The sequence below is a fragment of the Corapipo altera genome, unplaced genomic scaffold (genome assembly GCF_003945725.1).
Source record: "Corapipo altera isolate COAL_440 unplaced genomic scaffold, ASM394572v1 359, whole genome shotgun sequence".
Lineage (NCBI taxonomy): Eukaryota > Metazoa > Chordata > Aves > Passeriformes > Pipridae > Corapipo > Corapipo altera.
In genome coordinates, this window is record NW_020884948.1 from 446,143 (window position 1) to 459,239 (window position 13,097).

At 39.0% G+C, this 13,097-nt stretch overlaps 1 protein-coding gene across 16 annotated transcripts in view; it reads left to right on the forward strand.

The window, feature by feature from the left end:
* Window positions 1-13,097, forward strand: part of TNS3 (tensin 3) — a 206,917-nt gene that overhangs the window by 148,134 nt on the left and 45,686 nt on the right. For 15 of the 16 annotated variants that reach the window (XM_027662849.1, XM_027662851.1, XM_027662852.1 and 12 more), the window contains 3 exons: window positions 8,004-8,182; window positions 9,686-9,800; window positions 9,896-9,979. The exons of the other annotated variant lie outside the window; for it this stretch is intronic. In XM_027662849.1, coding sequence (XP_027518650.1) covers window positions 8,004-8,182; window positions 9,686-9,800; window positions 9,896-9,979 — 378 coding nt within the window. The remainder of the gene's footprint in view (window positions 1-8,003; window positions 8,183-9,685; window positions 9,801-9,895; window positions 9,980-13,097) is intronic. 16 annotated transcript variants of the gene reach the window in all.

A 13,097-nucleotide genomic window follows, 5' to 3' on the forward strand; every position in this document is an offset into this window, starting at 1 on the left:
CTCTCCTTTCATGCTGCTTCTTAGATGTTTTTATTCCCTTAGCATAGGTCAACATGGCACAAACTATGTTTGTGCAAACTATGCACAAACTCTGCTGCCCATGCAGCAGAGTTCTGGGTTCTGTCTAAAATGATGCCTTGGGTTAACTGGTCAGTGTTTTTGAAGATAGGAAGAAGCAGACAGTGATTGTTGAATTTCTCTTCCCAGGAGGTATCTTTATGAACCATATAAAACAGTGGCTGGTGACTGCTTTTTTCCTTCAGTGGTACGTGTGAATCATTGCACTGTATGTTAAGATTTTTCCAATTTTTATCTTTTATGTGAGCTGAGTTATGCAGAGGTGAGTTTCTGGTAGTCAGGGGAGTTGCTGTTTACTAATAACACAATGCTGCAATAGTGTTTAATTTTAAATGACAGGAAGTTTGTAGCATGGAGAAATTTTGATGTGTGTACATAAGCTTTTATCTGCAGCCTTATGTTCCCCCTTTATTTCACTCTCTGTGTATTCTTTCATGCCTAATAACACATGACTCAGCCTACTGTTAAAGGTATTTGTAAGACTTACTTTCTCAAACCAACCATCTTTTAGTGCAAGGTTTGTGCTTATTAGGTAGTGAAGGAAAGCTAAACCAATGTTTTGCTTCTACCTAGAAAACTGTAAAAGCAAGAATCTTAATAAATTTATAAAACAGAAAGGTTTTTACCCATTTTCATTAAAACCTACCATTACTGTCACCTGTGTCTCACCTTGTCACTGTTAAAATGTAACAATTTGCATCTTTAGAAAAATGTTAGATGCAGCTGAGATGTGATCAAGCTAAAGGAGAATGCAGGAGAACACAGTCATTCAAGATTTGAGGCAGCCTGTTTCAATTTCTGTGACCAAGAGATGCATTTCTGTCTGAATTGGCCAGCATGAGGAAGGGTGGGACTGTATTTTCCATAAGATTGAAATATATGTTGCTTTCAGCTCATTCTAATTCTTCTTCCTGCATAAGTTACTGTGTTTGAAATTATTATCTTAAAACATATCTAGGTCACCTAATATTGTAGGGACAACACAGATACACAATTCATACAGCCTTTCATTTTGCATGGAGTTTATATAGCTTATCAGCTCAGTAAAGAATTGTGCATTAAACAAAGCATTAAAAAAATAAAAACAAGGTGGCTAAGCATGTGATTACAGATGTCTAGAATATCTTCAGAGATCTTTCCTCTATTAAAAGTAAATATTTGGAGATGGTCTAAAGTACAGTATCATAAATCATACTACAGTGCATCTGCAGACAAAGGAGAGGGGAAGAAATCCTTTTTGCATACTTTATTAAATAATAATTTTTAAAAGCATTGAACTGTTCCAGATGTTCCCATTCACTTTGCTATTCTGTGGGAGAGCAGACTCAGTCTATCTGAAATAAGTTGTGATGTGAGAGAAGAATAAAGCTTGTCCAAATCTTCACCTGCCTTATTTGTATGTACAATACACTACAAAAACTGTTGTAGTTTTCATTGCACAAGAAAATTTTGGTATCTGACTTGGGAGGTAATTTTACAGTGGTTAACAGTAAATTTGAACTGATATTTTAGCTAAATTAAAAGTAAAAATTGATTTTTTTAAGTTAAAACTGGAGTTTTAACTAATCTAAATTTTAAAACTGAACTAAAACAAATAGTTAAATTAATTTTTAACCTACAGCTAAAACCTGAATTTTAGTTACATTTAGCAGCACTGTAATTTTTAATTTAAGTTGTGCCATGTACTTAACTCCACAAATTTTTTTTCCATCCTGTAATTTTCAGGATGTGAGCCTGCATGTAGCATCATTATGAACTCGCTCTAATGGTTTGGAAATACCATTTGGGATTTTGCAACAGGCTTGCTGCCCATCCTCAATGTAGTGTAAAAGGGCTAAGAAACTGAAGTGTCCAGACCTGCAGAGCTGCTCTCTGCCCTACATGGACAGGTTCGATGGTGTGCTTGGATTTGGGGTAGAGTTTAGACCTTTTCATTCGCTTGTTAGACTAATGGATTATAAGGAGTCTACACTCTTAGTCTACTAACTGCTGTAGATATGGGTAAAAAGAATAGTTTGGTTGTAAATCATTGCTAAATATGGTGTGCAGCATCACTTTGTACTACATTTTAGAAAGATTAATGCACTGAAGATATCACAGACACAGCTTAGTTGGCTTTTTTTCTAGTTAATCCCTTTGAAACAGTGTTTCTATAGATCTATGAATCTGAAAATTTGAGTATATCAAGATACTGCTTTAGTACTTGCATCAGAAATCCACCAAGGTCATGGGTTTGATCCCTGTAAGGACCATTCACTTAAGAGTTGGACTCGATGATCCTTATGGGTGGGTCTCTTCCAACTCAGTATTCTGTGATTCTGTGATTTTGTTTCAACTGGGTATATATTTGCTTATCCTTTTCCCACTATAGCAGTGTGTAGCTTGAGTTTTGTCTTGCTGTCTTTGAGGATGGTATTTTTCTTTTAAGTGTGATTGTAAAGCTGATTCTAAGTTCCTAAAATAGATTTGCTATGGTTTAAGCATAAAGCTGTCTTGAAAGCTTGATCATTACAAGTCTTCAAAAATCTTAAACTTTGCAGCAGATAATTGGTGCTAGAGAAGAAAATCACTTTTGATTTGGATAGTGTTGTTAGTAACATTTTTTAGTATGTGGGATAGTCCCTAAATGTTCCTCTGTTAGAAGTTAACTTATGGACCTTTTTTTCCCCTTGATGAATTCTTAAGCCTTATGTTGGATTGAATCCCTTTGTTTCCCAGTAATTCATAGGTCTTTTTAAAATGCTATAAAGGCATCTGGAATTTCTGCAATGCTAACATAATTCTCCCCAGAGTGTTATTTCAGCCTTCGTGACTGCTGCTGAGGTCTGTGAAAGGGGCACTGGAAAAAGAGCCTTATGGGAGTTTTCACTGTACCTTTCTCAAGAGAACCCTGCATTTTATTGATCTGTGGGTTGAATTGGTAGAGCCTCTCATGTCATGCTAACTTTTCACACCAGTTGGAGCTGTGGTAAGAAGCTCGCTTGAAGTGCAAGCGCTTCGTCTGTTCCTCTCTGTGCCCTTCTGTGTGTGACATTCTTGTACACAGCAATGATTTCTAACTTGTCTGTTTGTAGAGTCTGTTGTATTAAGTTGTATTAATTAGTTATTGATTAAACATACATCCTAGTAAATTTTCCTTTTGTTTCATGAAACAGTATGTAATTTTCTAAAACCACCAGAAGTTTGGCAGATTTTCTTGTATGTATAGGTGTTACCTTTTGTCTCTTGTGAAAGGGAAAGTATTAAAATGAATTGCATATTCCAAAAATCCTGCTGGGGAATAAATGAAATTAAGTAAGCGAGTAACTGTCTGTGAAATAATAGTTAACATTGCTTAAGCTCTATCCAGAGAAAATTACCTTACTGTTACTTAAGCATTGATGATCAAAGGGGTTAAAATCAGTTTTATGAGTTCAGACATTTATATTTTAATGCTGTAACAATTCACCATGTTTGCAATCAGTTGGATAATTTCTGCAGTAAATTTTTAATGTAAGTGTCTTGTAAAAACTATCGGTTTCTTTCCTTTTGATGGCAGCAATTCTTGCTTTCCAGATTTTAAGTACTTGTTGAGGACAATGTGAAATTTCAGTTAATAGTATTAGGTTCAAAGTTTGATAGTACTTTTGATTGAAAAAACCAAAGCATCACCTTTGATCACTCATTTATTTATAAAATTATGACTAAAATTTAGCAATCGGACACATTTTCTTTAAACACTGAAGATGATGTAAATACTTGCTAATTTCTAAGCAATATTGTAAATGAAAACATATTTGGTCTTACGTTTAAATGTGAAAAATTTAAATTTAATGACTTCAGTTTGAAATTGATTCTTGGTGATTTGATATTGTCTGGCATTGTCTAATAATAAACCTGCTTTATAAGGTGTATTTAGTGTTGATGTGGCCTCATCTTGAGTACTGTGTGCAGTTCTGGGCCTTACCATTTAACAAGGATGTGAAGGTGCTTGAATGGCACCAAAGCTGGGGAGGCGGCTTGAAGGGATGTCCTGCGAGGAGTGGCTGAGGATGCTGGGTTTGTCTAGTTCAGAGAGAAGGAGGCTGAGAGGTGACACACACCCCTGCCCCAAGCAGTTTGAATGAGTTTGCTGATAGAGTTTTAAAAGTCTTTTCTGTAATATATCGCTTTGTTTAAAAAGCAAAGAACTTCCTCTATCAAGAAGAACAATGCAGAGGTATAGAAGGGTAGTTGAGTGGCCTGTAGTATTCAGATCATTAGAACTGCTTTGTGTACAACATCCTAATGTGATTTAGAGCCTCTTATAGAGGGGTAAAGAACAAGATGCTGAAACTTTTATATTTCTTTTGAACTTTGTTTTGTAATTATCTGCTCCAGTTTGACTTTAATTAAACTTTTATATTTCTTTTGAACTTTGTTTTGTAATTATCTGCTCCAGTTTGACTTTAATTTGCACAGTTAGCTGTGATACACACTCCTAGTGTAGAAGTTAAGGGAATGCCTTCAATGCACCATGCTGGGCTTTGGAAAAGACTGATAGTTCTGTTTTACAAATGATTAGGACTTCCATGATGGGTAGAAGGGCTATCAGCCCAGTTTCTTTTTATACATCCACAAGAAAAGTTCTTCACAGAGAGTTCTACCACGTATGCTGTGCTTGCTCTGCTCTCACATAAAGCTGGTTTTGAGGCTAGCCCACAAGCCCTGTGAATCAAGTGAAAACATGCAGGCATCATCTTGGTAGTTGTTGTGGTAACTGAAAGTAAATGTGGACCTTTTTAATGCACTTGGTAAATACAAGCATGTATGACACATCTCGAGAGATAATGTAATTTGTTTTGCAGTTTAGCTGGGACAACTGCTAGTATATGAGATAAAGTACTGTTATTGGCATGTCACCATAGACAAGATTTTAAGCTTAGTGTTGTTTTCTTTCTAATAGCTGTAAATACATCTCGACAGTAGTCCAGGAAAGCTAAGCAGCTAAAGAAACCAAAAAACAATTAACCTTTAGCCACTGGCCATGCTTCTGTTAGCTGTAGCATCAGCATAGTGATAACCATTTGACAAGAGAAATGGCCAGTGTTGTTCTGATGCCAAGCTTTTGAAATGTTATAATTTGTTCTTCAGGAAAAACAAGATTACTTCTGCAGTTCACATGCATTCAAGAAAAGAAGTAAATATGTGCTCCTGGGATATTTATGAAGCTCTGCCAAAAATTTAAGCTAAATTATAAGAACAAAAACGAATGATGTAGCTTCTAGGAAGTCTTGGTTCCTGACACTTTACACTATAAAAGATGCCTTTTAAATTGGTAACTCTGGTACATTAAATGAGGCTACTCTGAAGTACATTTTTGAAACTAATAAACTAAGTAAAAGTATTTTTTTGCTCACTCCCTCAATTTTAATCTCTTAGATTTAGTTGCTTTAAGCTTTATTGTAATATATCAGCTCAACTTCTCCCCTCTATTGTCCAGCATCTGCTGGGAATTTGATATATTGTGCACTTCCAGTCTGTTTACGGAAAATATCCATTTTCTCTGAGATACCTGTTTGTAGCCAGATTTCTGGGGACTACATTAACTTTGTAGAAATTACAAGCTTCATGAGTGTATGAATACTAATGACATGAGTGTATTAATATCATTGATGATTAAGTCCTTTCATTAGTGTGACAAGCAAAATTTGCATTTAATTTAAATGGGTCTGTTTTGACCTATTCAAAAGGTAGACATTCTCTCTCATAAAGTAGTCTATGAGGCTGTGTTAACTAAGAGAGGAGTATTCCAAAATAAACTGTCTGTGCCTCATTAACTTGGTTACAAATTGAGTGAAAGCTCTTCTGTGCTGTTCCTGCCTCCGATTGCCTCCTGTGGAGGAGCAGTGGGACTGGGAGTGTCTGGTCTCAGATGGTCTGAGATTCTGCACAGTGATTCACACTCATTTTTCTTTATGAACTTTCAAATCAAAAAAAGAAATTCAATACAAAAAGTTGGTAAATTCTGGAGTAGTATGAACTCAGTCTATATTCCTAAGTGTCTTCAATTTCAGTAAAAATCATCATGACTTTTTAGCATCATTTAAGAGGTTTGGAAGGTATTTGATATTTCATGTCCCTTTCTGGCTTAGAAGATCTTGAGCCATGCATTTAGTTTGCTCACAGTGTCTTCAGAAAATACTCTTTCCATACATGAAAGATCACACAAAGTTTCAAGTCAAGGGAAAAAGAGTTAAATAGATGATTACAATATGGATGCTTAAAAAGTATTTTAGTTTTCGAAATTGCACCATAAAAACTGAATCTCAGCTATGTATTTTCCAAAATGTGCTAGGTGTATAAATGTTGACTCAATAAAATAAATAACTAGCTAAATTTGGACCCTGAAATTTAACCCTACTGCTGGAATTTTCAAAAGTGACTGACAGGGTTTAATTTAGCTAGTTAGTTAGTTATTAAAGTAGTTACTATCATACTGGCTTTGATGCTAGCAGAGCTGGATTTTTTTGGATGTATCTAATCCAGTAGTTTTGCAAGAGATTTATTAATAATTTTAGGATAAGCCACTACTTGCCAGCAAGTTACTTAGTTTGATACATATGTATGTCAATGCAAAATCATTTAAGTACCATACGTTTTAATCTGAAATCTCTCTGTTTCAATCTTGAATAAAAACTGTTCTTCTATACCAAAGCATATTTGTGCATAGTTGCTCTATAATTGCACTGTGTAATCAAGGTAAAATGTCTATAATACAAATACTTATGCTGCATGCTAGACTTTCTACCCTGGCTTCTGTACAGAATGGATGTGTGTGTAAGGTGTATGCTATTGTCTTTCTCTACCAAAGTCCAGTTCAGCCCTCGCGCTGGTTTAGATGAAGGGCACACTTTGGACTCCTACTGTTATGGTGCCACGATCAGGGTGTGTAGGAGATGTGCTTCATCAACACATACTTACAGTTGAAAATGATTGTAAGGGTTTAAATGACACCAAGCAATTAAAGTAAGTTCTTTTAGAAATCTTCAGTTCTTTTAAGAGAAACGGCTAATTCTCAAAGAGCTTTTTGCATGTACAGACAATAAAAGGTCTCAGAGGAGTATTTGAATAGTAGCTATGCATACAGTTATTTTTGTACTGTCCTGTGACTACACAGTAAGGACTGTTGTGGGATCCTTACTGTTACAAAGAAGGGTAGAATAGGCAGTTGCTGCAGGAATGTTCTGGAAGTGCCTGCTGTTTGGTGGGGATGACCAGATATAAAGTACTGCTAATCATAAGCCTGTATCTAATGACATGCTCTTAATAGCAACTTTGGAAACAAATACTGCTTTATGCCCTTGAATATCCTGGTTTGTTCTGCTGGGTCAACTTACTCTTCTGTGCTGTTCCTCAGAACAGTTACAGCTTCTAAGTGTATCTAACACCTAATTTTTGTGATTGTGTGATTGTCATGTGAGTCACAAAGGGTGTACAATGAGCTGAGTTTATAAGGACCAGGGTCTGTTTTAGCTAAAAAGAAACTAGGGCGGTGGGGGGGAGGGGCGGTTGGGGAGAATGCAGTCCTGGACCGCAGCAATAGCTTTTCTGCCCAGAAGCGCTGTGCGTCAGGAGTGGCAAGAGAGGTTTCCCATTGGAGCTCCCGTAGCGGCCCCTGCTGGCAAGCTCTACCGATGGCACTGGGGATGCAGCTTCAAAAATGAGCGGAAACGTGCTGATTGACTGACTCCTCTAGAATCAAGGGCACTGTGAATATGTTCAAGCTGGTGTCAGCAAGGCTAACTACAACCGATATTTTTCCCCACTTATGTGGTTTTTGTAAAACAGTTATTTCATGAACATTCTTGAATAGAATCACTACAGGCACAATATTAAAGTTTGTTTTAACAACTCTAACTGGGAAAAAAAAGAGTTTATTAATCAGCTTGCCCATTTATTTTCAGCAACAGGTATGCGAGATGATGGTGCAACAGGGAAAAGGATGAGAAAGTTCAGTGTGGGGCAGTATGACAATGATGTCCCTGGGCAGCCATCGTGTAACAGGTGTGGATGGATGACACCTCCTGCTACTGATGAGGCCATAATTCTAGGATCACCAATTGCTCTAGGGGAGACCAAGGAGGTAAACCATGAAGAATTTTTCAAGAAATACTTACTGAAGTGAATGGCCAATAGGAAGTCCCATTCATGTTCAGTGTCCAAAATCAATGTGAAGCAATTGGGCAGTTGCATCATGGCAAGAAGAACAAATGACTGCAGTTACCTCAGAAATGCAATTCAGTGTTTAAGGATATCTTGCTCTTGTCTATTCTGTGTGTTTGCATGTTTTTCAGTGTTCCAAGATATCTCTGCTGGAACAGTAGATTGTATTATATTTGATTACAGAAACCTTCTGTAATTTGACGAAGAATGCCCCACTGTGTCGTAGGGTTGTGGCAGTTTGAGCCACATTAGAAATCCAAAATCCAATTTCCAGGCTTCCCCCTACCCCTTCCCCCAATTTATCCCAACACCGGAGAGAAACTTTCAGGCCAGAGGCTTCTGTAGGGGGAAGGGGAAGTATATACATTTATTTACACAAATAAATACTATACAAACTAAAGGCAACTATATATATATATATAACGTTTCTATCAGTCCTTTTAAGCCCCTCCCTTTAACTTTAGTCCAGGAAGAGCCTTTCAAGGCTGATATGTAACGCAATCTATCTCTCATGGGAGTGTTCGAGGACCCAAACACTCCCCCCTCACCAAGCTCCAGCTGTTTGTTGCAGTTTTTCTCCTCACGAAGTCCAAGAAAGTAGCTTTGAGTCCTTTCTCCTCGGTCCCATGTCAGTCTCTGCTGTGTCATTCTCTCTCTCAGTCTCATACCTCGGTTCGTAGGCTGCTGTAGTGTAGCTTATCAGCGTACACGTCCTGGAATGTTGATTCCTCCTCCGGGTTTTCGGCTGTCCTGCGTTTAAATCACGGCAGAGACATCCTCCAGGCCTCTCTCTTGGGTCTGTCTCCAATTTCACCTGGGATTCCTTTCCCTGGCTCTGAGCTGTTTCGTCAGCAGCCCGTCCACTTGGCTCTGCTTCAATGCTGAGCCTTAAAATCCACCCCCCACCAGCCTCAATGCAGTGAAGGGGAATAAAAGCCCCCTAGCCTTGGCCACAGGCAGCTCTGTCCAGTTATACACTGTCCCAAGCATCCCGCAGCTTCGGGGGGGGGAAAGAGGGCCTGGCCTCCTCCCTCTTACCTCAGGTGCTGTGAATCTCTTCCTTCACAGCACACACTCCAAATGCTGTCCCTAACTCTGGCCTAGGCAGAGTTGGGGGGGCCGCAGGGCTCCTCTCTCCCCCCTGGAGGGGGGAAAGAAGGAGCCCAGCCACCCCCTGGCCTTCTCCACCTACACGCAGCAGACACCAACAGAAAAAACACTGCCAGCAGCTTCTGATGCTGTGTATATATGATTTTGAGCAGAAGCGAACAAGATGAGTGGTGATTGGCTCTCCAGGGAACACTGCCCTGGCACCCAACCACCTCTGAGCCCCCCACTCTCAGGGAGGGCCAATCTCAAATTATGACAATGGTTAAGTGAGAATTTTCACACCATAATTTTGCTTTTTTGTGCCTTTTCTTAGATGGTTGTTGTAAGTTATCAAGATGAAATAGGTGGAGAAATCTCCACAACAAAAAATGGAAATGAATCTGTCACATCCATGCCAGTTTTTTCCCTGTCACCAGAGATGACATACGGTAAGAAAATGTCCATCTCTATTTATTTATTTTAATATCACTATTAACATTTTAGCTGTTACTGAAGAGGAATTGCCCTTTTCCTTTTCCCTTAGTGACAACACCTCCACTATACCAGCAGCGGATTCTCTCCAGCCAAAAGGTCAGCAGCCCGTCTGAGCTATACAGAACCATTCCTGGTAAGATACTCCCTACTTCCTAAATAATGTGAAAATGAACCGTGTATATAGGCAACGAACACAAACAGTGGTTTATAAATAGGACATATAAATGGTGAATTTAGACGTGTAAGTCAGAAAAACAGATTTTAGCAGTTCTATTTTAATCATACCAAAAAGAAGTAAATAATGAAGAATTATCCAAGAAAGATTTAATGCCGTCCAGTGTTTAATTGCCAACAGGGAGTCCCATGTTCACGTTCAGTGTCCGAAATCAGCGTGGAGCAATTAGGCAGCTGCATCACAGCAACAAGAGGAAATCCTGCTCTTCTCTTGATCTGTTTGCGTGGTTTCAGTGTTCCATGATCTCTCTGCTGATATTTGATAATGTTGAAATGGTACTGTCAGGAGACTTGAGTTCCATGTGATTTTAAGTAGGTTTTGTCTCCCTCTGAGGAACGAGGGGTGATATCCTTCTTGCCGTCTCTCCATTTGAGCTTGGCCTGCTCAAATGAAGGAGATCCTTAATCAAAGGAATGAATGTTCTGGAGGGGTTTTTTGCCACAATACAGTTTGTAAAAGTGCAAGCTGGAAAAGTACTTGTTAGCAGATGATTATATGGTTGTCGTGGTTTGAAACCCCCAAAAATCCAATTCCCGAGTCCAAGCCCCCCTCCCACAACTCAACCCAGTGTGAGAGAGGTTTTCCAGACACAACACAAGACTCAATGTGGGGGGAAGGGAATTATATTACAATCACTACACAAATAAATATTATAATACATTATATACATAATCCTAACTATCTCTCCTATGATAAAGTAATATTTACATTTGATCAAATCTCTTTTCCCTCCAGTAAAAGTCCAGAAGGGAAGAAGGAAAGATCCTTTCCACCTTTAGGGCAGCAGTCTCTCCTCCTCAATGCAGCAGCTGTAGCTGGATTGTTGTAGCTGGATCTCTCTCTCCGTTATGCACAAGGGGGGGTCTCCTCTCACCCCTCTCGGCCCTTTGACTCCAAACGAAGGTCTCTCTCCTGTGGACTGTGATGCAGGGACAGGCTTGCTTCACCACGTCATATCATGGGGTGTAAGACCCCCATGAAGATCCCTTCCTCAGGGGATTCAAGCTCCCCTGAGTCAGAACATCTAGGGCAGCTTTCAGTTGAAAGTCTTTTCCTCAAGCGTTCTATCAGAGCTCCTTTGCTCTGTCTCAGACTGCCAGCTTGGCAGCAGTGGTGGTGGTGGGGGGAAGGCCCTCCTCTGCATTCTTTCCGACCGTCCCAGTCCAGCTTCCAAGACATTTGAGCTTCTTAGCTCCTCTCTCTTTGCTGCATGTTGCATTTTAGGACTTCCATCCAGTAGGAGTCTACCCCCTCCTCTTAAGAGGGGTCTCAAAGGGGTTTTGGGGGGCTTTGATTCAGTTCTTACCCCCAAAACTGTCTTTGTTGAGCTTTCTCTTCTCTCTCTCTCTCTCTCAGACATCTCTGTGTCTTCCTGCTTGGCTGCATGCCACCTTTGCTGCTTTTTATCTCTTTCTGGCTTTCTGCCACAGTTCTTTGCTCAGTGCTGTCTCTGCTGCTGCTCCTGCTGCCCACTCACAGTGGAGAAAGACTCCCAGCTTTTCAGTCACAGAACCTGGTCCAGTTTAACACTGTTTCTGAGTTTCTACAACCCCAGCCAGGGGGCTGGGGGTCGTGGCCCCCCAGCGGGGCTCCTGCCCCTTCTCCCCTCGTGGTCTCAGAACATGGCCACTTCTTCTCCAACTACCTCATCATCCTTCTTTTCCGGTCTGGTGTGATATGTTTAAATTTTGCAGGGGCACTGATTGGATCAACCCCAAGGGACACCACCCCCTCGGGGGTTACCATTTTTTTTAACTCTAGGGGAAAAACACCCTTTTTTTCCCCACCACAATGGTTAAAGATTTAATGTGATCCAGCTATGAATTTTATTAATAAAGGATTATTTTTGAGACCTTAACTCTTTGCTGCTAAAAATAGCAGCTAAGCTGCTACTTATGACCTTTTTTGTGCAAAATTATTTGAAAACACTAAGATTTAAAAGAAAAAAGTATTTCCAGACTTTGCACAGAAAGTGCTGGACATAGAAGGAAACTAACTAATTTGTTTAAAATCTCAATAAAAATCACAGACATTCATTTAAGTTTTATGCAGTAGAAGATTTTAAAGTGAAAGTTTATGTATAGATATAGTTTTATTGCTTAGGCTATGACTGTCTTCTCAGGCAGGTTCCTGATAGTAGAGTTTTCATTAAATTTGATGATGGATTTTGATGCAATAATAGTGTTGCAGTTCTGACTTAAAAAAAATCTTCAAACCAACTCTCCTGTTTAATTTGCCTCATTTAATAGTTGTCAAAATCAAATAATATCAACACAGAATAAAATTATCTTTAGTAATAAAAAATCATCTACCCAGTTCAAGACATCTCTTTATGGTTCAGTTGCTGTGGCTTTTCCCTTTACTCTCCCAACTCTTAAATAATAGTGGTAGGTATTCTCCTGAGGACAGCTTCAGCAAATCCATTACAGGTTAATCTACTGAACACCTTCTTGTTAAATGTTTTCCATCAATGCTGCTAAGAGTTAGGACTTGCCCTGGAAAAACTTTTGACTTTCAGTGTATTTCTCTATTTTGATTCTCCTCCTTTATTCTAAATGGGTCATCTCTCAAGTGTTGGATTTAGATACTCACTTAGTGGAACACTGAAAGCAATTACTCTAGCTTAGACCAAAGCAGACAATTCTCCCTTAGAATGCCCATTTAAACATGAGGCTCAAGGTGCACTGAATGCTGCAAGTTAAATGCTCATCTCTGTAGGGCTTGTCTTTTATCTGGAAACATAATGTACTGTGACACTAAGGTTAAAGGTGTATGAGGTGGGTCAGCTAGAAAACATGCAATTCACTGTTAGCAAGCATCTCAAAGGATTGTTGATTGGGTGACTTTCCCACCAGAGCACAGAAACTTCTATTGTCAGAGGCAAATTAGAAACCTACTTTAAGTATTATTTTAATTTTCTCTCTTTTAACTTCACTATTATTCTTATTTATTGCCTATATCTACTGTAAGTATTTATTGTATCTACTTGCTTTGGTGCCTTCTGACTTTAGCAAGA